Raw genomic sequence first — 26,107 nt, 5'->3', positions numbered from 1 at the left:
GTTAGCTGAGGTCGATCCTTCACTCTAGGTGTGAAATTCTCCCAAAAGTAGTTACAGCCCCCCCCCAAAAAAAAACCCAAGGAAATGAGAGCTTTGAAGCGCTGGTGCTCCAAGAGCCGGGCCTGCCCCGCCCCTGGGAATGTCGGGGGTGTCCTTGCTTCTCTTCATCTGTGTGTATGAAGCTTGAGGCAGTGCACCCACCGCTGGAGGGCAGCGGGGGGGCCAGCACCACACACATCCCACCGGAGTCTGCCAGGACTTGTGTCCAGGGGTGAAGGGCGGGGCGGGGCAGCACAGGGAAGGACGGCTGAGGGGCAGCGAGGAGACATGGAACTGCAGGCCTCCACCATGGCTTTTATTTGCTGTTTGCTCATGGAGATGACCTCAACTCTGGGCCACAGAGACCCTCATGACCTACTCTCGTGACGGTGGGGACCAGGCCTCAGAGTCTCTGCCTCCAGCACCATCCACGCGCCCTCCGGGTTAGAGGGTCAGATGGAAGATCCCGAGGAAGGGGATGTGCCCTTCCTCAGCCTCTTCAGGGTGTCCCTGGACAACTATCCTTCACACAGGCCGCCAGGGGGTCGTGGGGGACTGGCGGGGCCCAGGGAGCAGGCGGGCACCATGATGCCACTGCTCTGGCCAGGCCATCTGGGTGCCGAAGTGCGGGGCCGCGGAGACCCCAGGCTGACTGCACAGAGGGGCAGGGGCTCTGGCTTCACAGGGACTGGCAGGCCCAGGGGGAGCCCTGGAGCCAGGAGCACGCACTCAAGCACACACGACGAGCCCAGTGCCACCGTGCACACAGGAGGAAAGGGAAATGGGACCTTGAGGGCTGAGGCTGCTGGAAGGTTCATGGCGAGAATCACCAAGGACCGAGGGCCCAGGCGTCAGTGTGGGGCCGGCACCCCTTCTCTGTCGGCCTCCTCGGACCCCGAGGCATCATCAGGCCCGGGCGTGCGCCCATCCGCGCTGCCGTCGGCCCTGCCCTGGTGGTCCCTGCTCTGCTGCTTCTGCCGCCGTGTCTCCTTGTACCTCAGGGTGATGTCCCTGCGGGTAGCGGGGGTGCGTCACCACAGGCCGGCCCGCTGTGGGGTCCCTGGATCCCGCCTCGCAGAGGAGCTCAGGGCCTGGGGCGGCAGGCAGGACACCCGGGGCCGCGGCGCTCACCGCAGGAAGAAGCGCCAGACAGTCCAGGTGAGGGCGAGCACGGAGCCGAGAGTCCAGCACTGGGCGATGTAGAAGGGCAGGGACAGCGTTAGTGTGTGCGGGTCGTACTTCACCACGATCAGCAGCTCCGTGACCGTGATGGCCGCCACCAGCCAGGCCTGCTGGCCCAGCTTCTTGTGCAGCTTCCTGCGGAAGGAGGTGGGGCTGCGCGGAGGCCGAGGAAGGCCCCGCCCCGCCGCCCCCACCCACCACCCAGGCCCCGCCCCTGCCGCCCCAGCCCCGCCCTCACCCACCACCCAGGCCCCGCCCCTGCCGCCCCAGCCCCGCCCTCACCCACCCACCACCCAGGCCGCCGCCCCTGCCCCGCCCCACCCCACCCAGGCCCCGCCCCACCCACCACCCCGCCCCTCCCCACCCCCAGGCCCCGCCCCCGCCGCCCCGCGGCCCTTACGGGTCGTCCATGAAGTCATAGATCTCCCGCATGGCCACGCCGCCCACGTTGACGAAGAAGACGAGCCGCAGGAGGACCAGGTAGTGCTCGGGAGGCAGCCACAGCACGAACTTCAAGTAGAAGGTGTTCAGCTCTGCCAACAGAAACTGGGGGCAGAGGAGGGTGGCTGGGAGCCCGGGCTGGGGTGCGCGGGAAGCCCAGCCTCGCCGGCCTTACCACCAGGATGATGCCGCACACAGCCAGCCAGCGGCGCAGGCTGGAGGCCGGCTTCCACTCGAAGCGGACCCAGCTGTAGGGCGTGAACTGGAACACGATCCTCTTCATCTTGCCCCTGGAACCAGCGCCCATCAGCTAGGGCAGCGCGCTCGGGACATGCCCACCTCCCCAGCCCCCCAGGCCTTTTCCTGGACAGTTTCTTTACTTCTTCGAAGAGGGAGGCAGCCGGGGAGGATGACCCCAGAAGGGCTGGCAGGGAAGACAGGGAGCTTGGTGGCCAGGATGGGCTGATGTCCTGGTCGCCGTAAGAGCGATGCCCAGGGTCACATCCCAGGTGTTCACAGGAGGCAGCACCCTCGCCCACGGCCCCTCCCCACAGGGCCTCCAGCCCCCCAGGCCCCGCACCAGGGCCCAGGCCCGCCATATCAGCAGCTCTAGAGACGTACTTGTAGGTTGGAATGTTCCAGAGGCCCTGCCACTTGTATGTCTTCAGGGACAACCACTCGAGGGTCTTCATGCCACAGTAGATGCCCAGCCCATTGCAGACAAGCACGTCCATGATCCACTGGGGGTGGGAGCCAGGTGGGAGGTGGCGGCGCCATGGGCCCCCAGCACCGAAGGCCCTGTCGGAGGGGACCGGGAGCTGCCCTCCTCCCCCCATGGTGTGGCCGGTGGGGATGGAGGCACGGGCTTGTGGTGGGGGCGGGGGCACCTACATGGTCCCACCAGCACTCGCTGAAGTTGGGTAGCTGGTGCTCCAGGCTGTACTCCAGGAACTCGAACATCACACTCACGATCGTGCACATCCACCAGTCGCGGATCATCAGGGTCTGTGGCCGAGGCCAGGGCGTCAGCTCTCCGCGGTGGGACCCTCAGGGACAGCCCGCCCCTCCCCGCCCCACAGTCCTCAGGGACACACAGGTAGGGGGGCAGCTTCCACTCCAGCTGCCCCGATTCGAGACACTGAGGCAACTCTCAGGTGTGCCCCAACCTAGGGGTGTGAGCAGTTAGCTACGGGCTTATCCCACCCAGGGACCGGAGGCCTCCGTGGGTTGGTCTCCTTTGTTCTCTGCTGGCCACTGCAATGCCCAGGACACATGAGGTCAGGTTGGGGCCCCAAGCCCAGCAGCCTGCCCGTCCAGCACTGTGGGTCCTGCTCACCTCATGGCTGGAAAACAGCCCAGAGCTCAGGGTGGGCCTGAAACCAGGAGACCTGTCCAACAAGGAGGTACCCACCTTCAAGTACCAGCCGATGAAGTGTGCAGGCACAAAGCCGTCCAGCTTGTCCTGTGGGGCAGATGCAGGCCTCGTGCTCGGTCCCCCAGTGCGCGCTGGGAGGGGACCCTGCCACCACCAGAGGGCACCCTCACACGTGAGCCGCTCAGCCCCGGGGCCCCCACCCCGTCCAGTCTGCAGAATGACTCAGGTTCCAGAAACACCCACGACTGGGGCAGCGCCCAAGAGCCTGTCCAATAATCCGCCAGCTTCACGCCCAGGACGTGGTACTGGCTTGCCGGAGGAGCCCCCATAGCGTGAGGCCCGTCAGGTGACCGCTCCCGGGCACTCACCCAGACGTTGTGGAAGGGATCGGTCTTGTTGTCTGCATCGTAGATGAGGCAGTTTCCCCCGTAGTCCCTCTCTGGAAGTGGGACCCCCAACCTGGGGTCCACGTACTTCAGAAACTGGCGGCCGTCCTGGACGGTCTGCAAGGCCAGTGCCCGCGTCAGCAGGGCGGGTCTGCAGTGTCCAGACAGCGCCCACCAACCAGGAGGGGAAGCACCTGTCTCAGTGTGGCCCCACGTGGGGCGGGCAGAACGGGGGCGTCTCAGGTCCGAGGGTGTCCCCATGCCCCCATGGAGAGGCCCAGATGGCCAATCCCCCTCTCCTACCCTGGAGAGGCCCGGATCGCCGCTCCCTCCCCTGCCCCAGGCTGCTCAGGCCGGATCGCTGCTCCCCTCCTGCCCGTCTGCTCGGGCCGGGCCGCACACAGAGGGACGGCATCGCGGGGTGTGCTTCTTCACACAGCGCCTAGGCAGCCTCTCCTGACACGAAGGCGCCAGCATCAGCCAAACATGCCTCTAGACCCAGCACAGAGACTTTGGGTGTCACCCCCAGGAGGGGAGGACCCCCAGCAAGAGAGCCCTGTTCGTCCCTCTACCCCCTCTGGCCACCAGCTGGGGCCCCAGACACTTGTCATCAGGACCCCGAGTACCGGCCAAGGGACACACAGGGAGGAGGTTCCAGGTGGGGTAACGAGATGTGGTCTGTGGTGTGCGGACAGACGGCACCCAGACCTGCATCTTGTCACATGACCGAGGTGATGCCACGAACTGAAACGTCCCCACATGTGCTCTGGGAACGTGGGATCTGAGGCCCAGGAAGCAGGGCAGCACCTGTCAGCACTGCGTCCCAAGTCAGGATGGCCCCAGACCCTGGTGCCAGGTCAGCGGGACTCAGGGCCCTGGACACTCACGCCTCAGATGTGAGCAGTGCAAGTGTAACCAGTCTGTCTCAGGGCATCTGAGGAAGTCAGCTGCCGTCCCAGCCTCGGGCTCATCAACCAAACCCAGAGGCCAGACCAGGAGCCTCCACTCAAGGGAAGGCCGAGGAGGCCGACTGACTCCTGGACCCTCTGGGACAGGGCAGCAGCCGGGCAGAAATCTGCACACAAAGGCCAGGACCCACATGGCTCCATGCTGCTGACTGACAGGGCCCAGATCTAGGTTCCTAAGACCATTCCAAAGAAACCAGGCTCCCTGGAGAAATGGTTGACTCCAGGGCTGGGGCAAGGGGCCCCAAGATGGGCCTGGGTGCGGGTATCTTCTAGCACCAAAAGGAGGGAGGTGCTCAGAAACATGAAACAAAACACCGAGATCCCACAAAGATCGGGCTTGTGAGCGCGCCCTGCAGCCAAAACCGGAACAATTTGAGCAACAGAACAAATACCGACTTATAACCCCGAGGATAACGCAGATGACCGCGAGGGGGCGCTGATGTCAGAACCGAGTTGGGGAGAAGACACGACCCCCGCAGGCTTCCCGCTGGGCTGTGGAGCTGCTCCTGCTCCGGAGAGGGGCCTCCCTCCTGAGGGCCGGGGCAGGGAACCTGGCAGACACGCCTGCCAGGGATCTGGACCATCACCAGCGGTCAGGATGTGTGTCAAATCCTAAAAGGAACACCGGTCACGCCCCCTGCAACCCTGGGAGCAAAGCCAGGAAAACACACGCCAGGCCAACTACAGACAGTGTCTCTCATGAAGACAGTCGCAGAAATCCTCTGCAGAGTCCTGGGCAAACAAGTCCAGCAGCAAATACAGAGGGCCATGCCCCACGACCCAGCGGTTCATCCCAGTGCTGAGCTGGTTCAAAATAAACGAGTTAACACATCCTGTTAATAAAGGGGAAAACCCACATGATCATGTCATCTGATGCAAAAGAAAAGCATCAAACCAACAAAATTCAACAGCCTCTCATGATAAAAACACTCAACAAATTAGAAAGAATGGAAGTCCCCACTGATAAAGAGCATCTGATGAAGGCTCCCACTGAGAAGTTGGGGTGGGAAGGCTGGCGCTGGGCAGTGAGGCCAGAGATGGACAGACACTCAGCTTGGTGAGGAAGACGTGAACCCCCGTGTTCCTGCAGAGACCCCCTCAGAAGCCCCCTGAACAGCAGCAGAGCTGTGAGAACGAATGAGTCAGGTGCAGCTGACGGCACATAGCAAACAGGCCGTGTTTCCAGATGCCAGGACCAGCAGAGCAGTGTGAAGCCAAGATAAGCCCACTGAGGACAGCATCAGGAAGAGAGATACTTAGGGCTGCACTCTGAAACCCACAAAGCACTGCTGGGAGAAGTCAAAGACCCGCGTACGGCAAGAGTCCTGTGCTGCAGAGAAGGATAAACTGAGAGAAGGTGTGGGTTTTACCTAACAATGACTAACTGTAACAGACGGTTCACATTAGTGTAAGACGTTCGTAACAGGAGAAACTTGGTGAAGGACTAATGGAACCTCTCCGCACCAACCTCACAATCCTGTAAATCTGCATTAAAATAAAGTTTCTTTTAAATAAATAAAACAAAGTATGGACCATTAATAAAAATCAACCAGAACAAAAACTGGTCTCCCCAAGACATACCGACGTCCACAAACACGTGCAGAGATGCTCAGTGTCACGAGTCATCAGGGACATGCAAGCAAACCACAGGAGATGCCACCCTTCACACCAAGAGCCGGGGGGACGCGGAGAAACGGGGAGCTGTGCGTGGCTGCGGGGCTGCAATGCGGGCCCGGCCGCAGTGGAGCGCAGTCCTGCAGCTCCTCTAGAGATTAACCACTTCCAGGCGGGTCCTCAGAGGAAGGGAAAGCAGGGCTGAACAGACACTCACACACCCGCATCCACAGCGGCGTTACACAGTCACCAGAAGTGTAGGCAACCCAAGTGCCCGCTCAGCATGAGTGAACACACAGGCGCGGCATCAACACCACGGGACGCTGCTCAGCCTTGAGAAGGAAGGAGAGCCTGACACAGGCTGCAGCACGGATGAACCTCGAGGACGCGAGGCTCAGAGAAGCGGTCCAGTCACAGAAGGACGGACGCTGTCTGACTCCCCCCAGAGGACGCGAGGCTCAGAGAAGCGATCCAGTCACAGAAGGACGGACGCTGTCTGACTCCCCCCAGAGGACGCGAGGCTCAGAGAAGCGGTCCAGTCACAGAAGGACGGGTGCTGTCTGACTCCCCCCAGAGGACGTCCCTGGAGGGGTCACATCCGGAGACACAAGGGTGGATGGGGGGCCAGGGGCTGGGGCCGTGGCGGAAGGGCAGTGAGTGTCCATTTGGGAAGATGAACAGGTTCTGGGGATGATGGTGGGGAAGGTAACACAGCCTGGTGAATGCTCTAGTGTCCCGAGCTGGAAATGGTTGAGATGGCAAATTTTATGTTACAGAATTTTTTTTTTTACTATAATTAAAAAAATTTTTAATTAAATGCATTGCAATAAACCTCCCCAAAACTGTACCGAATTCTACATACACGTGTGTGTCTGTGCACGCACAAGTGAGTAAAACTGCTCTATGGACTGCATCAATATCAATTTCTTGGTTTGATACTGTCTTACATGTATTTATTTTAAATTGAAGCATAGTTGACTCTAATGGCCAAAAGTGAAGAGAAACTAAAGAGCCCCTTGGTGCCAGTGAGAGGAGAGTGAGAACACTGGCTTAGAACACAACACTCAGAAAACTAGGACCAGGCATCCAGTCCCATTGCGCACGCGTGCTCAGTCACTTACGTCCGACTCTTTCCAACCCTGTAGACTGCAGCCCTGCACGCTCCTCTGTCCACGGGATTCTCCAGGCAAGAATACTGGGGTAGATTGCCATGCCCTCCTCCAGGGGATCTTCCCGACCCAGGGCCCAAGCCCAAGGCCTCCTACGCCCTCTACATCCCAGGGGTACTCTTCACTGCTGAGCCACCGGAGGAGCCCCTCTGGTCCCGCCGCTTCATGGCAGACAGAAGGGGATAAAGTGGGAGAGCTGACAGACTGCTTCCTGGGCTCCAAAGCCGCCGCAGGTGGTGACTGCGGCCGTGAAATTAAGACGCTTGCTCCCTGGAAGCAAAGTGATGACAGACCTAGACAGCGCGTTGAAAAGCTTCACTTTGCCGACAAAGGTCAGTCCAGTCAAAGCTGTGGTTCTTCTAGCGGTCACGTACGGATGTGAGAGCTGGACAATAAAAGAGACAGCAAGTCGAAGAACTGATGCCTTCGAACTTGGTGCTGGAGGAGACTCCTGAGAGTCCCTTGGACTGCAAGGAGATCAAACCAGTCAATCCTAAAGGAAATCAACCCTGAATATTCAGTGAAAGGACTGAGGCTGAAGCTGAAGTGCCAATACTTTGGCCACCTGATGTGAAGAGCTGACTCACTGGAAGAGACCCTGATGCTGGGAAAGACTGAAGGCAGGAGAAGGGAGTGGCAGAGAATGAGAAGGGTAGATAGCATCACCGACTCAGGGGACACAAATTCACTCTGGAAGACAGTGAAGGACAGAGGAGCCTGTCTTCTGCAGCCCGTGAGGTCACAGAGAGTCAGACACAGCACACTGCCTGAACAGTGGCTGACTCACAGTACTGTGTTAACCTCAGGCACACACGCCATCTTTATTTAGGCAAAATATCGAGGACCTGGGTAAAGAACAGAGAACCTACCTGTGTAATTTTTTCACAACTTCCTGTGAATCTAATTATTCCAAAACAAAATGTAAAAAGAAACTCAACATGAATGAACAATCTTGGTGTAAAATATAAAACTGTGGAGGTCTTAACAGGAAACACAGGAGAAAATCTTAATCAACTGGTCTTGGACAAAGAAGTCTTTCACGTGACATCAAAAGCACAAAAAGAGAAGGCGCCAGGCCCACCACTGTCAAAAGAACAAGGCCCAGCTGCAGCCTCGGGGGAGGAACTGCAGGCGGCTGGCAGAGGGCCCTGCGCAGGGACAGCGTCAAAGTCCCAACACTACAGTAACCAACCACCCGGGTTCTCAAAATGGCAAAAATAAAACTTCACCAAAGAGGATGTTTGCTTCCTGGGTCATAAATGCAGGAGAAGTTGGTAAACATCACGAGCCATTCTAGAAATGCAGTGAAACCCATGAAAAGACACTGGCTAAAATAAAAGATTCTGAGGACGGCCAAAGCTGTGAGGGCCCCGGCTATCAGGCCGACCCGCCACGACACAGGAGCCCTCCCGGGGTCAGGTCACGACAGAGCCTGTGCCGAGGCTCTGAGCTGCTCCTCTCACACCCGTCCCACGCCAGCCCACACTGCTGGAGGGACAGACAGACGGCGGTGCCTCCACCAGAAACACCTTCCACAGCAGGGGAGCACCCAGGTGAGCTTCAGGGCCGCAAGGGCCACACAGCTCCACTCCCAAGGTGTCTGAGACAAACGGCAGGGGAGGAGGGGACAGACCGTGGCTGCAGGGGGGCTGCGGGGGCCGGGCTCCCCGCTGACTCTGGCGTGTACACACACACAGACACAGATACACGCAGCATCACGACTCCCGCCCTGCACACCTTCCCTCAAGGCAAACTTTCCCCCGTGATGGTAACTCACACAGCCCTCGCTGACGGTTCTGAGACCAAATATTGAAGTCACACTTCAGACATCAGACAGATGTCGGCGGCAACAAATCCTGATCCGAGATTTCCTAAGGAGATGAGTTTCCAACCTCCTCCCACTGACCACCTTGCCGAACACGTGCCAGAAGGGACAAATGCACGCACAGCCACGGTTGTCCACAGACCGGAAGCGAGGCCACGGCGACTGGCCCGGCCACCGGTGACAAGTCAGCGCCTCCTCTGCCACCTCACACCCACCTGAACCCCACATTCACGCAACCAAGAAAAACCTCTTACCTGGAAGAGTATAAAGATGAGAAACAGCTCGTAGACCACACTAACGCAGAGCCAAAATCTCCAGTAAGCTGCAGAGACAGAGAACACAGAGGGTGGGGCGCTCGCCCCGAGGCTCCACAGACCCCACGCGGCTCCCTGACGCCCGACACGCGTGGGCCTTGCTCCAGGCCCCTCCCGGGGTCCTAGCAGAGACTCTGGAAGTGAGCTCTAACCTGGGGTGAGCATGCGGTTCTCTCCAGAGCTCTCCCTTCCTCTTCCTCCATTCCTGTCCCTAATCGTCCGTGTCTTTTTGTCTCACTGCCGCAGCAGAGACGGCCCACGAACCACGGGACACAAGCAGCGACAGCCAAGGCCCTTGTCCTGTGTCCACTGGGGACACTCCTAACCCTCATCACTAAGTAGGTCTGCAGGGTTTTGGTAGAGACTTTTTGTCAAGTTTAAGAAAATCTCTTAATCCCAGTGTGCTATCAAATTGGTTCTATCATGAACGAATATGAAAACCTACTCTTCTGCCTTCATGGGAATTCGTTTTTCACCTTCAGTGTTAGTGTGATGAGTGACGCTAACACATTTTCTAACGTTAACTGGTCCCGAATTCCTGGGATGACAGCTTGTTTTAGGAACTGTCCTGAGTTCGTCAGCACGCTTGTCCAGTGGCGACACTTGGCATGCACACTGTGTACTTTAAAGTCGCTGAGAGTCCACCTCAAGTGTTCTCACCGTAAAAACAGCTGAGGTTACACGAGGTGGCAGAGGTGCTGACCGTACTGCAGTAACCATTCTGCAATATGTGCATGAAGTCATCACTCAGAACCCTTAAACTCGCGTCACGTATCGATTATATCCCGACAAAGCTGGGAGAAGCAGCCCTTGTGTTAGCTGGTTCTCCCCCTCACCACCCGCCTTCCACTCTCTCAAGCTCAACCTTCCCTGGCAGATGAGACAGTGGGAAGGGGAAGGTCTAGAGCTGCCCCAAGAATCTTCCTAACCCTGTTTAATGAGGCCTAAGGCACCTGCTCTCCCCATGCTTATGTCTATGGAGAGAAGAAGCCCACCCCCAGGCTATTTTTAAAAGCTAATTAAAAAATAAGCTGTGCACACACACTTGTCCACGGTAATTCCACAGCTATTCCAGGTCATCCGTGACCATGGCACATGCGCTCCCACCCCGAGCTTCGCTGCGACCCGGGCCAGGCCATGCGGCAGGCGAGCCGGGCATGTGCGGGCCTGCTCTCCAGAAGCGGGCGGGGGTGTGCAGTGCTCATCTCCTGGGTTTGAGTCCCTTGGCAGTCGCCTGGGCACAGCTGTGCACACACTGGGCCCTGGGGTGGCCCGGCACCCTTGGAGCCTGTCCTGCATCTGTTTGCCAGGAGACCTGTGAGAACCCATGCTCGCACAGGCAGAAAACCCAAGCTAGTGAATTCCTGGGAAAGTCGGCTATGTACTGGGAAGGAAACAGCTCAGGTGACAAACGTTCTTCAAGCCCGTGAAGATGGGGACGCCTGGAAAAGTCTCCCTGGCTCAAGGCTGCAGCAGCAGCTCCAGGGCTGTGGTGGGAGATGCAGGGGGACACAGCCGTGGTGCCCAGCCGCTGCCTGTGAAGGCGGCTCTGTCCCTGCTCGTCCACACCCACATGGGTCAGAAAGGCCCCCAACCCCCCTGCCAATTGACTGCGGAGCCCACCAGGAGTCCAGGCCTACGCACCCCCACCCCCGGTCCCCAGAGGCCCTTGTCCATCCCCCGGCCAGGGTCTCCACATGCCCCCCAGCCCCGCCCCACGCTCCCTGAACCACCCAGAGGCTCCTGAAGCTGGGTCCCTGAGTCCGTCTGCCCTGCTCCCCAAACGAGCACTTGTATTTTCTTCCTAAACATCAACACTGGCCCCCTCAACCGCACTGGCAATCTGCCTACCTACTCCAGCTTTCAGAGAGAGACACGAGTGAAAATAAAGACCATGAAAGGAAGGGGGCCTTTGTAACGGGCCAGACCCAATTCCAGTTTCCAAATAAATCAGCTCCCCAGTCCGGTGGGCCTGGAGCCTCGTGTCTGCTCCCCCAGGAGCGACTTGAGCCGGGCCCAGGAGGGCGGGGGAGTGGAGACCTCGAAACACCTCCTCATGCTGTCCTCCCGGCCTGTAGATGCAACCTGATTTCAGGATTTGAGTACCAGGTGAACAAGACGTCTGGCAGGTGCCCCCGTGGGAACCTACCGAGGCTGGCAGAGAAACAGGCTCACACGCAGAAACTAAAGAAGGGCCAGGCCACGGTCGGAACACAGACTCAGACACCACAGAGAGGAGGCCGGCCGGGGCCCCTCTGGCCCGGAGCCGCAGCCGGGCTCAGAGCACGCGACACGTCCTGCTGGGCGACCCGGGCGCGACCCGGGCGGGCCCCGCCTGTCCCGCCGGTGACTCACCCAGCCCCCGCGCCCACGTGGCCTCGCTGCCCTAGCACTTGCGTTCTCCCTTCCAAGCCCGTGTGACAAGCACGGAACACACCTGGTTTCTCACTGATTCTGGTTTCTGACACTTGAGCTCACTCCTCCACGACTCTGGTTAGGAGTCCACACCCTTCCTGGGCAGCAGTGGACAGGCCCAAACCAGTGGAGAAGGTCCTGCGGCCCGAGCTGGGGAGGCCAGGACCATCACACCGCGCCACGCCCCGGGCAGGGACCACGCAGGCTTCAGCCACACCAACGTCTCAGGGGGCCGAGCGGCTGGTGAGCCCCCAGCTCAGAGCCTCCGGGCACGTGAGACCCCAAGCCCTCCCTTCCGGAGAGAAGCTGGGCAACAGCCAACACAGACCCTTAATCTGCCGCTTCCACAGGTAATCGGGTGGGGACACCCATGCGCACACGTGGAAACTTACCACAGCCTAGCTTATCGCCGTGGAACTGGAAACCCCAAGCACACTGTTATTCCAGGACGGGATCCGTGCACGTGGCACGTTCAGATGAGGACTGCAGCCACCAAACACCCAGTTCTCAAGCGCTCACCAGGACGCGCTCGTGAGGCCTGCGTGAGCACTGAGGACGCAAGGCGCGAGCGCAGCCGCTGCTGCCATGCTTGCAGCTGCGTGTGCGCACACACACACACACACACACACACACACACACACACACACACTACAACGTATCGGTGCTTATATTCACGAGCGGCTTCTATTTTCATTTAAAAGGATGACCCTGGGATGGAGGCGGGATGGTGGAGACAGGAGCGCCGGCTGCGGAGGGTGTCCAGTGACCCCCTGCCGTGAAGAGCAGGGGACCCTGCAGCGGAACGCAGAGCACCTGCGAGAGGCCGCCAAGTGCCCTGCACGGTCCCAGGGCCCCTCCGCCCCCAGGAAGACTTCCCTGACTAGCACCGTGTGGGCAGGAGCGGGACAGGAGGGCCCAGAGCAGGGGAGTCGGGGGAGAAGAGGGGCTTCCCGGCGCCTGCGATGGGGAGGCGCGCAGGACACTCACGCAGCAGCACAGACACACGTGACCCTCAGAACAGCACCGCCACTTGGCACACACGGAGAAAGGAACGGCAAGTTACCTGGATGAGGTCTGGAAAATGGCCCGTCTTTAGCTTGTGTGACTCCAAAACATAAGAAAACCAAAATACTGGCCACAATACCTCTGCAAATAAAGAACAAACAGCCCTCAGTGTGCGGAAGCGTGAAGCTGTGGGTCGGCTCCTCCTAGGCAGGAGGTGGGAGGGAGCCTGGGGCACCCACGGTGGGGACCGCCCCGACCCCCGGTGGGGCAGAGCTGAGGCTCAGCCGTGGTGAAGCTGGTGGCTGAGCACTGCCGCCCTGGCCTGCACGGCCCCCAGAGGCACCACCACCCCGGAGAAGGCCCTGGCCCCGGGCTGGCTTCTGTGCACCATCAAGGGCTAAGGCGGCTGCGCGGTAAACACACACACCACAAACAAACAAATACCCCTCCAGGCCCACACGTGACGGTCCAGGGTTCATAAGGCCCTAGAAGGAAAGAGGCTGTCAGGGTCCCAGGGCTTCCCGCTCTAACAGGCAGGCCCCTTGGTGGCTCTCTCACCCCAGGGCTGTGTGTCCAGTCCGAGCAGGAGCCCCAGGAGACAGCGAAAGGCACGCGTTCCAGGCCGTGGTGACCCCACGTGGCCCAGGAGCAGGCCTGAGGACCCCGAGCCCGGGCCCCAGCCCTGGCGGTCAGTGCAGACTGGGCGCGGAAGCACACTTCCCACTTCCGGGCCCAGCGAAAGGACTGAGACGCCCTCCCACCTGGCGAGACTACCTGGGAGAACCTGTCCACCAGAAGCACTTTTAGAGGAAAGCAAATACATCACGCTTTAAAATAATCTTTTAACTTCAGAACAGAAAACTTACAAAGACAATACAGAATCTCCCGCATCCATCAGTTTGGGACCTGTCACAACCGGTGAACCGACACTGATACAATAACTAGAGTCCACAGCACTCCTTCTTCCAGATCTCCTCAGTTTTTAAGCTAGCGTCCTTTTCCTGCTCCAGGCCCCAGGCCCCACACGACAGCCGTCTCCTCAGGCTCTGGCAGCCCCTGTTTGGATGCCTGCACAGTGTTGAGGAAGACTGGGCAGGTGCTTTGTGGGTGCCCCTGAATGAAGGCTGTCGCTGCTCACGACTAGATCAGGGCTACAGGATTTTTGGAACTGAGACTACAGATGTTAAGAAGACCATCTTTCCATCGTATCAAGGGTACACGCCATGGACACAAGCCGGACCACCGGTGCCAACCTGGATCCCCGCAGGGTGCCAGGCAAGTGTCCCCCTCGCCCTCGGGAGGGAGGCCCCTGCATGGGGGTGGGGAGCAGCTCCACAGCCTGACAGGAACACATCTGTCTTCTCCTGACTCATTGCTGACATCAGCAGGGACTCGAGGGTATCTACATTGTATTCGGGTTATAATTCAGCACTCGATTGTTTTCTTTGCTCACACTCTTCCAGCTTCGGCTGCTGGGAGCTTTCATTCAGCTCCTGTATCTCTTTGACATACCCTATCTTTGTGGGGTTTTGTATTTTTTTTTTTTTTAGCATTCCCTTCTTTCTGGTGCTGGAAGATACCCCAGGTCATTCTTGGGGGCTCCCTGTCCCAGCCCTGGAATCAGCCATTTCTCCAGAGAGCCTGGCTCCTTTATTGGGGAACGAATGGTCTTGGGAACCAAGACCTGGGTGCCCATGTGCTCCTTCCCTCTGGACCCTCTTGGCCAACAGAACAACAAGACGTGTGTGCCAACCCTGCACACACGCACACTGCAGATTCGCCTGTGTGCAACCCGGCTCCACGTTACACTGCGCCCGAGTCCTCACTGATGCCCAGCAGCACCTCTTATCCACGGGTCGCTCTCCCCTCGGTCGCCTGTGACCTGCTCCCAGCGCTGAGACCCTCGGCCCCCACCCGCCGCCTGTGTGGTCCAGGGCTCGGGGCAGCAGGGAGCCTGCTGCTGACCCGCGCCCGTGGGAACCAGCGTCGCCCCAGGGCACAGTGCTCTGTGCGCGGCCTGGGCCTTCACGCCTACAGACCCCACTCACGGCTGCAAGGCAACTTACGGGGCTTTGGTTGGGACCTCGCTGAATCCACAGGCCCAGAAGAAATGACACCTCACCAATACTGAGATCCTATCAGCAAACACGGACTATCGGTCCCCTGATTCAGATCTTTGATTTCAGTCATCAAAATTTTGCAGTTTTTCTTACGTGGATCCTGTACACTTTTTTTTCCATTTACACCTGAGCGTTTCATTTTCTCCGGTGACTGCGGTCAGCGCCTGCCCCCGGCCCCTCCCTGAGGCGCTGCGCTCACGCTGAGGCAGGGGCTCCTCCTTTCACAGCGGCATCCCCGCCTGGGGTCCTCCGCCTGCTAAAGTCTTTACAAGTTGCACACTTAGCTTGGTGTTGTTCAGTCCTGTATTTACCATTACAGCATCAAGACAGCTTCAAGGCTCCCCAAATGCCCCCACTCCACCTCTTCACACTGCCCTGCCCCTGGAAAGCACTCGTCCCTCTGCCCTCACAGCGCCGCCTCGTCCAGATGTCACAGCACTGGGCACACGTGGCATACAGCCTTCCCAGATGCGCTTCTTTCACTCCACAACAGGCATTTAAGCTTCACCTCTGTCTCCATGGCTTGGCAGCTCATTTCTTTTTACTGCTTAATAATATTCCACTGTATGAACGAATGCAGTCCACTGTTCACCCATTCAGCCACTAAGGACATTTTGGTGGCTTCCAAGTTTGGTGCTTCCGAACAAAGCTGCTGTGACGGTCCCCATGCAGGTTGTGTGTGGCCATGAATATTCAGCTCCTCTGGAAACACCAAGATGCAGCTCCTGCTGCTTTCTGCTTCGTCCTGTGACGGACGCTCCCGCTCCTACTGGCGACGGACGCGCTCCTGCCTGCTGGGGCACATGTGTGGTGGCACTCTCTGCGGACACACGGGGCTGCGTGTTCTTTCCCGGGCTTGCGTCCTTGCTGGTGTCCATCCAGATCTCCTGCCAGGTTCGTCTGTGCTGCTGGAGTCCCCATGCAGAGCTCTGGAGCTCTCTGCACAGAGAAGACAAACACGCCGTCAGGCGCGTGTCTGGCGAATGTCCCCCACCAGCCTGAGGCTTGTCTTCTTGCTGTCTCAGCAGCGTGTTCTGTAGAGTAGAAGTTTTTAATTTTAATCAAGTCCAACTTACCAGTTTTTTCTTCCACAGAGCATACTTTTGGCATTCTATTTAAAGAGCCATCAGGACTCCCCTGGAGATCTAGTGGTTAAGACACCTGCTTCCCTGCAGGGGGCGCCAGATAGACCCCTGGGAACCATGATCCCACGTGCTGTGTGGCGCAGACAAAAAAGCCATCAAACCCATCACCAGATTTTCTCCTGTGTTTTTTTCAATAAATTTTAGTTTTCTATTTTACATTTACGTCTATAATCCATTTTGAATTAATTATTGTGCAAAGTATATAGGATCTGGTTACTCCAGGGCCACTTGTCATCACGCTCCTTGCTCTGCTGACTTGCCTTTCTCCTCTGTCAAGGACGAGGGGGTCGTGTGGCTCTGGGTTCTGCTTTAGCTTCCTCCAGCACCACTGTGCTGACCACTGCACCGTGTGCAGCCAGCCCTGCAGCTGGGCAGCCTCCCCCTCTGGCTCCGTTCCTCCTAAGTGCTGTGGGCACATTGTATTTCTTTCTGTTACAAATAGGCAACATACATTGATATTGTACATGTATTGATGAGTCTACACATTTACAAGTGCATAAATCCATCCTAAAGAAAATCAGTCCTGGGTGTTCTTTGGAAAGACTGAAGCTCCAATACTTTGGCCACCTGATGTGAAGAGCTGACTTATTTGAAAAGACCCTGATGATGGGAAAGGCTGAAGGCAGGAGAAGAAGCGGACGACAGAGAATGAGATGGCTGGATGGCATCACTGATTCAATGGACACGGGTTTGAGTGGAGTCCGGGAGTTGGTGATGGACAGGGAGGCCTGGCGTGCTGCAGTTCATGGGGTCGCAAAGAGTCAGACACGACTGAGCGACTGAGCTGAACTGATGCACGTGTACGTAAACATCCCAAATGTCACCAACAGATAATGAGCCAAGGGACTGGGGCGTGTCCACACGGTGGACCATCCCTTGGAAACGGACCAGAATGACCGCTGACAGACACGGCAACACGGGCGTCATGAAACCATCATGCTGAGCAGGAGGGGCCAGACACGAGGGCACGTGCCGGCCGAGACTGTACGACAGGCCAGAAGGGCCTGTGGGCTTCGGTGCAGATGGCCCCCGGCCTCGGGGAGCCCGCGTGCACCCACCTGGTGGTGGCGTGTGCTGACCCGGCTGGCTCGGATGGCACGCCCATAAATATTAGATGGCACGCCCATAAAGCTGCTGGAGGAGGGGAGTCTGCTCTCCTGAAGCAACAGAACACGCTAGATCCAGAAAAAGAGGTGAACTTCAAAGTTCAGGGAAAGCAAACCAATTTCCTAAATTTTTAACATAGATATTAATAAAAAATAACCATAACCTTTGGGAAGCAAACATCAAAAGCTCCGACATAATAAAAAATAAAAATACGTGGGCTCCAGCAGCCTCCAGACACAGAGGGCCGCGCCACAGCCCAGGCTGTGAGGTGCTGACTCGGGGAGAGACAGAGGGCCGCGTCACAGCCCAGGCTGTGAGGTGCTGACTCGGGGAGCAGGTGAGCCCCCTCTGGGGGTATGAGGGGTCCTGTACACTCACCAGTCCCTGGGAAAAGCTGCAGAACCTCGATCAGGTGCAGGCGTGGGGCCTGCAGGCTTCCAGGACGGGCTCCAGGCACCATGGCAGCCCCAAGGGCCTGGAGGGAACTCTCCTGCCCTGAAGTGGTTGAGAGGGCACAGCAGTGCCCAGGGCCCCAAACTCCTACCCACCTGCCCTCCCCAGCCCCGCCTCTGCTGAGATCACATGGGGGACTCGGCAGATACCCAGGTGGCCCTGTTGGCGGCATCTGTGCCCTCGCTCGGACACGGACAGCTCGGGAGAAAGGCCAGCACAGGATGAAGAGCGGGGGAAGTGCCCACAGGGGTCCCGGGGTGGCCAACAAGCCCCCTTGACACTGGGGGCTGGGGTGGGGGTCCCTGGCAGCAAGGCTTTGTGACTCACCCAGCAAGCGTCTGGTGGGACCCAGCCCTGCCCCTGGGATGGTGTTCCAAGACACTCTGTATGGGTGGGGGCGGGGAGAGTGGCTCTCCCCTGGGACCTCTCTGGCCCGGTGACATCAGGACTGCTCGACTCTGGCCCAACCTCACAGCCACACGGGACACCTCTTCAGTCTGACCAAGTTCTGCCTTCCGGGCTCCCTGCATGGCTGCGCCCAGCAGACGGTGCAAACCCTCCCCTCAGGGCCAGCACACAAATTCACAGCAAAGGCCAAGTTCCAGTCAGAAGCCCCCTCGAGGCGAGAGCAGGGCCCTGGCCAAACGGCCTCGAAGCCTTCCGGATCCTCAGGGCTCCCTGAGGTGGGGGGACAGCCCCCCGGGGCCCACCCGGGGTCCAAGAGCAGAGCAGCTGCCTCCTCGGCGCCGGGCCCCACTCCCCGTGTGCCGGCCTGCGGTGTGACCACGGAGGGCCGGGGAGGACTGGGCACTCAGAGGGGCTAGACTTGGGGGCTGACACGCAGAGCTTGGAACGAAGAGGAAGACCCAACAAAGCCAATGGGGAGACTGCAGGGAGGCGGGGGGACCCCACAGAGCGTGGACCCAGGAGTCCGGGCAGGAGGCCTGCACCTCATGGGGGAGGGCGAGACGCGCCTCACGTGTCCTGGACCCTGGCGTCCACGTCTCAGTCCAGCCGGAGGGCAAGACCCCAAGGGTGAAGGAATACAAGCCCAGTCTACCCGCCGATGATGACCAACAGTCTCCTGGCACCTGTGGGCTCTGGGCGGTGCCCTCCACCTCTCCTCCTGCCTGGCCTCCTCCAGCTGCCCTACCAGAGCAGGTGGGGCCTGGGCCCCAGGACTGGACAGCAATGGGGGCTTCGTGGGACCAGAGGGGAGAGGTGAGTCCATCTAGTGTAGAAAATACACAGAAACGAGTTTTAAAACCAGCTAATCTTCCCCACGCACTTCTGAGACTGGCCCCAGAATCTATCGGATTCAGGCAAAGGACACAATCCTGCCAACTAGTTTCTTTCTGGAGATAAGAGAAGATGGGCCACACTCCTCACACGGGGCCAAAACTTTCTAACAGCCTCTTATCAGCCCAGTGCAGAGCACGGCGCCAACTGAGGGAGCCACTCCTGGCCTTCCAGAAAGCCCAGACACTCAAACTCAAAGTTACCGTGATTCACAGTGAGAAATGAGGATTTGGCCTTCCTCTGCGTCTAGCCAGAACTCCTAAAACCCCCGGAGTTCCCTAATTGCTGAGGGCCACAAAGCTGTCCCTGGTTATGTTTCGAATCCCACCTCCAAATGGGACCATCCACAGGTCCCCCAGCCCTCTGGGGGCGGGGGAGCTGACTGCCAGTGGCCTGCCTCAGTCAATCGGTCGCGCTGTGTGAGGAGCTCAGGGGCCGGGTGAGTGACCCCCCGAGGGCCTCCGGGACGCGCAGGCGCTCAGCACCCCTGCCCCACCACCCGCCCCGCGTGTCTCCCCATCTGGTTGTCGCTTAGTCTTCTTATGATGAACTTTTTATAATAAATAAGCAAAATGTTCCTTGATTTCCGTGAGTCACTCTAGCACACTAATTGAACCCATGGAGGGAGCATCAGGTGACAACCGCATTTGCCACTGGGGGCTAAGAGGGCGGGTGCAGCCTGGAGGGGCTGAACCTGGGGCCACGTGGCCTGGCGCTGCCCAGGGCGACAGCATCGGGACTGAGCTGACCTGCCAGACACTCAGGTGAGGCCTGGGTTGCCAAGGGTTGGATGGGTGGGGAAGTCGCCCCATTGAAGCTGACCCGAACCCCTGAGCCCTCCCTGGAGCCAGGTCTATGGTGCCAGGGCTGGGCCAGGCAGAAGAAGGGCTGAAAGTGCCACAAGGCCCCAGGGCCCCAGGAGTGCAGACCCTCGCCCGCTGCCAGGCTGGGCGGGTACCTCTTGGTGTTGTAGGCCGTGTCCCTCGGCGTCTCTTCCAGCAGAGTCACATAGCCCAGCACGCAGGTGAGGATGAAGAGCACGGTCAGGGTGTGGGCCCGCCTGCAACACAAATACAGCCCGCGTCAGCGCACGGACAGCACGCGGTGACCACGCGAGTGGCACGCCCCGAAGGAGCGCACTCCGTCTTTGACCTGCAGCTCAAAACCCACTGACCGCTGGCTGCTGGTCTCGTGACGCTCGGGCGGTCCTCTGCCTGCGTGTCGGCTGGGCGGGCGGGCGGCGGGGAGCGGGGGCAGCTCTTGTTCAGAGGGACTGGGCCACAGGTCACACAGCTCAAGTCACAGGACAGATCACGCTGAGAGACCAACCTCGCAGTTTATGCCATGACCACACGTGAGAGCCCCGCGAGGGTGACGCAGAGAGAGGCCCCAGGACCCAGACTGAGGGCGTGGGGCACAAGCACTGCCGCCCACCCGGAGACCGGGCCGGGGATGGCTGCCCGGACGGGCTGGGAAGTGGCCCCTCCCGCTACCGGGCCACCCGGCTGAGGCTGCAGCGTCCCGCGCGGAAGGAAGGAGGTGGCTCTCGGCAGCCAGCAGGCCTGCCTGACGGGAAACACGGCCAGGGCCACCGTGCTGTGTCGAGCGCCACACGCCTGCCAGAGCCCCTGCCTGCTAACAGCTGTCTGCAAAGGAGGCAGGGACCCAGCTCCTAGACCGAAAAGAGCAGTGTGTCCTTGGAGAGACACCTCCAGCGTTGAGCAGCGTCCTGACGACCAGGCAGACAACATGCGGGAAGCCCCGAGCCCAGGACTGGCCCCCGAGCGTCAGTTCCCTGCCTGCCGTCAGAACTCCGTGAAACAGAAGAAACCAGAGTCGGTCACGAGCTTGGAGAAAACACTCACAACACTCACGCCTGACAGAGGCCTCTGTACCCAGAACACACGAAGAGCTCTTACAACTCAACAGTGAGGACAAACAGTCTCCTGCAAACGCAAACAAGACTCGACACACACCTCACAGAAAAAGGCGCGTAACTGGCCGGCAGCACGCGGGAGGCGCAGCTTCGCCGGCGAGGCTGCGTGCGGACCCGCGGGAGCCCCCACCCCGGCCTCCGGCGGCCCCCCGCGTCCCCGACCCGGGCGGCTCGCTCGCTTTTCTCCCATCTTCACTCAACAGCAGTCCGCAGCTGCCACAAAAGACGCCATGAGGAGTCGAACTGGAACTGCAGAGTTTTGGTTAGTACAGGAAGAACTGATACGTGACGAACGCTACATGCGAGTCCCCCCACCCAAAGACAGACTCTCTCCCTCTCTTCAGTTGGTATTTTATGCTCTTTATCATGCAAACAGAAACAGCTGGGTGCGGTAAGTCAGCTCCAAGTGAAGAAGGCAGACACTGCATTCATTCTTTCACCACGTTTCACAACACTGGCATTTAAAACTGTCAAAAGTGAACAAACTCCTACTTTAACTGTTTTAATAAAATTCAATAGTAACATATTCACGAGTGAGTTTGAGGCCGCGAGGGAGCTCCAGGACCTCAGCCTGCCAGCTGAACTCCACGCAGGTCTCAGGCCCGAGACCGGCGCGGGCGACACCGCAAGGCGCTGCTGCAGGCCGCCACTCCTGAGGCTCCCTGGAGGTGGTGACCCAGAAACTCAACTTCTGCTGGACACCAGCCTACACACAGAAGGACACGGCGAGCTCAGCTGCCTCTCCTGGGTCGAGGACGCAGCCCACCCTTTCCACCCGATTTGCACAGGAGAAGCAGAGTCACTGAGACCCCACCAGGGCTGAGCTGACAATGACGAGGCGTGGGACTCTACCTCACCTCGGCCCTGAAGATGCTCAGAGCTGAGCCGCATTGCCAGGGTCACTCAGGTCGGTGACAGGGGCCTGGGGTCTGAGCCCTGCCCAGGACGGCTCCAGCACACCAACACCAAACCCTTGTCGTGAGGTGAGGAGACCCAGTGTGAGTGCGCCCAAGTGACACAGACAACACGTTGGCTAGAATATACCATGTGCCAACAAACCTCAATCCTGCCTTCCTGCGCTCTCGCTCTTGGAGCAACACAAACAGAGGGCTGGATATGGGGAAAGATGAGGTGGGCAGGGGCAGGGCGCAGAATCAGGGAAGGCCTCACAGCAGGCCTGGAGATGCAGGTCCAGGCCTGCATATAAGAGCTGAGGGCCACCACAGGGCAGGCCAGCAGTGGGGCCCACATGGCTGGAGGAAGGGGTCCCGCCCTGTGAGGACCAGACTGGCAGGGGTAGAGAGCAGAGGGGGCTTGGGTGGAGCCACAGGAGGCCTGCTCAAGCCCGGGGCGTCTGTAGCCTGCACTCCGAGGGAGGCAGACACCCCTGTGCTCCAGAACGCCCAGCTGCCTGCCCTGAGAGGCTGGGGCCATGCTTACCCTAGTGAGCATTTTCAAAGGAAAAAAGCAAAAAACAGGAATAAGTCAGAAATCAAGGTGTTAGAACAAGCCCCAAAGGCCCCTGCACTACAGACTCCTGGCCAGGCTCCTTTTCAGCTCAAACACCAAGTCTAAGCTCAGATTTCTCCTCAAAAACCACAGAGCCCAGAAGTGGGACAAAATTCGTAAAGCAGTGAAAGAAATGTTGAAGCAGCATCCCCAACCCTGAGGAGTGAAGGTGGATGGAGGAAGAAGGCGGGAATCCAGCAGCAGGCCTGCCGCGCAAGAACCACCAAGGGATGTTCTCTCGACAGAAGGGAAGAGACATTTGAGGGAAACCCGGGGGCCAGGAAGGAAGACACTCCAGGCACTGTCCTCATGAACGCTGACCGGGGCCACCAGGGCCCAAGTCAGAAGGCCAGATGGATCAAAGCGGACTCGATGTGGCCAAGCGCAGATGCCGGCGCTCACTGTGAACAGAGACGCTGCGACAACGACACGCTGGGGCTCAGGACACAGGAAGACTCCATGCCCTCCAGACGCCAGAGCTCCCAGAACATCGCCGGGCTGCCTGGCTGAGAGGTGACGCGGGGATCTGGGCACAGGGATCGCTCGGCCGTGAATCCTGTGACTTGGCCGCTGGGCCAGCGTGAGGGCATGAGGACAGTGGGCTCCCGGCCACGGCCAGTGGAGATTGCCCAGCCGTCAGCCCCTCTCTAGAGAGGACCAACCCACTATGCCGCATGGGCAGGGAGGCAGTCTGCCAAGCCAATTAGAGGAGATACGAAGGTGTGGCTGTGAGAGTGAGTGCAGAGCGACGGCTTGGCCACGTAAGGCCAAGACCAGACGGCCAGTCCCGGGCCTGCGAGAGGCACCTAGGGCCACTGACCAGCGTGACCAAAAAGGCATCAGCTGGCAACTCATGCTGCCCAGATGTGGGCGAAGCTGGCAAACCCCAACCCACAAGGACTGAGGAAGGCGTTTCCCGGAACTTGGGGCATCTAAGATCTGCTCTGCAAATTCTCATACCTACTTTTAAAGCATATTGCTAAAAAAAATAAATAAATAAAGCATATTGCTAACAGCGGAGCCCCGAGAATCAATTTAGGGCACTCACCCAAGGCTCAGTGTTGTAAGAGGTGAGCATACAACGAGCGTTTCCCAAACGTCACAACCACCCATCTCTTCCCTGACTGGAAGCGTGGTGACCCAGTGTCGATTCACTTATCTTCCACCTACAGGTGGTAACGTTTAGAGGCAGCTGTCAGCACTGGGTCTCCAAGAGGGACTGGAACAACGCTTAGGCATTTTGAGCTGCTGGATCTTTGCACACTTTCCCAGAGTCTGTGGTGCTGGCGTTCCGAGGCGCTCCCCACCAAAGGCAGCACGACGGCACAAGAGGGGTCGGCGCCGCGCAGACCCTGCCGGCCTCTGCCCCTTCCGGCCGGAAGCAGCCCAGACCAGGACACCAAGGCTCAACCTGAACTCCAAACTCTGTCGCTGATGATAAGTTGACCCCAAGAAGCCCAACCTTTTGAAAACGAAAACTGTTAGAACAAAGTTTTGAACACGGAAGAGTTATTTTGAGTAACTGTGGAACATATAGTCATTTCCACAAATATATACCTTTTAGTCTTTAATTTTTTGGTAACACTCATTAGTAAAATTCCATAAAGCAAAAAATTAAAAGAAAAGTTTTTAAAATCCCAGCACAGCAAGGCAATGATGGGAGACTCAGAAAGTGGCTGGGCCCTACAAATACAAGTGAGTCATTCTCGCCAGGTGAGCATCTGGTTACCTGCCTTACGGAAACATGAAGCTTCTTCCCCTACACAGGTGAGGGCAAAGCCCGGGATGCAACAAAAACCACATACGCCGGCACCCCAACACCTGTGGTGGAGAGGCTGGGGCCCCCGCCCTGGAGGCAGGTCCCCGGAGCCGGCAGCCCTGGGGCACGCCCTCCTCAGAGCCCTCCAGGCTCCATGAGACCTCCCCACAGGACAGCCAACTACGGCAGGCCTTTCTGCATCCCCACGGGCAGGGACCCATGGCCTGGCAGTCTGTGCTTCTAAAGATACCTGCACTCACTCTTCTCACTCTCTGCCTTCTGAGATCAGTGCAGTGCTCAGCAACCCCCAGCACAGGAAGCCTGCTTGTGCCAGAACCTAAGCTTCTCGTTTCGCTCTCCGTTGTATGCCCTAAAGCAGCAAGTGGCAGCCCCCAAGACAAGCACTAAATGAACAGGAAAGAAGCAAAGCAAGCCGGGCCACCACTCCAGGACTGCAGTCTCCCTTCAGTGGCCAGCAGCTCGGGTGTGGGAGGACTGTGCCCTCTGTCCTGCAGGACAGCCAACGGCCTGGTCCACGCACAGAATGTCCAGCAGGGTCCCACAGTACTCAAGTCACTAGCTCCGGGGCCGCACCCTCACTGAGGAGGGCACCCCATCCTTTCCCCCTCCTTCTGGCTTCAGGCCGCTGGCACACAGCAGCTTCCCAAAGCAGGGCCGGTCGTCCCGTCACCCACCCCTCTCCCACCCCTGCCCGAAGCAGCTGCCTGCACAAGAGGAGATAACACCGACCTCATCAGAGGGCTGCTTCCCCCACCACACCCTCTCCTTGCGGCCTCTCCTGGGTCAGATATGACACTTGTGGCCGCACGTGCACCTCCTCTGAGGCTTCCCGGACTTGCTGAAGAAGCTGCTTCCGTGCAGCATCCCTGCGGACTGCGGCCGAAAGCCACCGCTGTCCCCAGGGCCCATCGCGGGACTCACTCCAGCTGGACCTGAACTGAGCAGCAAAGGGCAGCCACAGCCCTCCTCTCAAGCACATTTTCCAGGGTACAGGGTTTGTGCCTCTAACAAGGAGCGGAAAAGCAGCTCAGACAAGCCAAGGGTAGCCCAAGGTCCCTGGGTCATCAGGTGCATGAGCCATGTCTGGGACCTGTGGACCCAAGGCTGGTTTCCTGGATCCTCAAACGCAGAAGCGCCCAACTCGGCCCATGAGCTCTTCCACCTCTGTTCCTGGCTGCCCCTCCCTCCGCGACCCCCCGTGAAGGCAGACCAGAGCACGGCCTGAGCCTGAGCCGAGGCGTGGCCAGGTCAGAGCTGTACGCCTGGCGCGGGGCCACTCAGGAGAGGGAGCGCCTTCCCTCCACACTCGTCCGCTGGGCTCCTGGCGCGGAGTGCGGCGCGGATACTACCCCACTCGCCGGGGGAGCAGGGTATCATTTCACAGGGCATCCGCGCCGTCAGAGAAAGGGGCCGGACGCAGGGCAGCGGGGGACTGCGGGCAGGGAGGTCAGGAAAAGCCGCTCTGAGGAGACTTCGGAGCCAAACCCTCCCGGGAGAAGGGACAGGGGTCAGAGGTGGGGGCTGGACACCGGGCAGGCCGTGTCCGGGGGGCGGCGGCGAGAAGCCGGCCCCGGGGTCCCGGGGCACACTCCACCCGCGCGGCGTGGCCACGCCCCTCGCGACCCGGCCGGCACCCGGCGAGCCGCCGTCCCTCACCAGAAGAAGGTGTTGGTGCCGTCGTCGTAGACCTCGGACTCGGTGCTGCGGCGGCCCGCGGCCGGCCCGCTCGCTCGGCCCGCGGCCGCGCCGTCCGGCGGCTCCTCCAGCGAGGCCTTGCCCCCCGGCACCGGGGACCCCGGCCGCGGCCCCTCGGCGCCCCGGCGCTCGCCCCTTCGCATGACGCCCGGGCCCTAGCCGCTCCGCCCCGCGCCTTGACCCCACGCACCCGAGTCAGCGCGAGACCGCGCGAAGAGCGCCGGGAAGGGGTCGCGGCGCCCGCTCCGCAGGGTCTCTGGAGAGCAGAGGCTGGGGGCGGCAAGGAAAGGGCGGGCGGTGTATTGTGGGACTTGTAGTCTGAGCGCCTGG

General features: G+C 59.4%; 1 protein-coding gene across 7 annotated transcripts; it reads right to left on the bottom strand.

The window, feature by feature from the left end:
• Positions 1 to 334: 334 nt before the first annotated feature.
• On the bottom strand, positions 335 to 26,107 carry PTDSS2 (phosphatidylserine synthase 2). 7 transcript variants are annotated; one of them, XM_070359764.1, is made up of 13 exons: positions 25,739 to 26,079; positions 19,816 to 19,917; positions 12,792 to 12,874; positions 9,254 to 9,321; positions 7,127 to 7,444; positions 3,406 to 3,540; positions 3,074 to 3,124; positions 2,554 to 2,667; positions 2,284 to 2,402; positions 1,838 to 1,952; positions 1,622 to 1,767; positions 1,171 to 1,356; positions 335 to 1,050 (listed from the first exon to the last, which is right to left on the bottom strand). In XM_070359764.1, exons 1-13 carry the CDS (start codon positions 25,918 to 25,920, stop codon positions 891 to 893), a joined length of 1,779 nt encoding a protein of 592 aa, XP_070215865.1. In that variant the 5' UTR covers positions 25,921 to 26,079; the 3' UTR covers positions 335 to 890. The 7 variants fall into 7 exon arrangements, with proteins under 7 accessions (XP_070215865.1, XP_070215867.1, XP_070215871.1 ...); XM_070359765.1 differs by having other exon boundaries at positions 889 to 1,050; positions 1,171 to 1,229; positions 25,739 to 26,085; XM_070359766.1 differs by lacking the exon at positions 7,127 to 7,444 and having other exon boundaries at positions 25,739 to 26,076.

This window comes from Bos mutus, chromosome 22 (assembly GCF_027580195.1).
Source record: "Bos mutus isolate GX-2022 chromosome 22, NWIPB_WYAK_1.1, whole genome shotgun sequence".
Classification (NCBI taxonomy): Eukaryota; Metazoa; Chordata; class Mammalia; order Artiodactyla; family Bovidae; genus Bos; species Bos mutus.
Note: the sequence above shows the minus strand (reverse complement) of the source record. Positions and strands in the feature narration are given on the sequence as shown.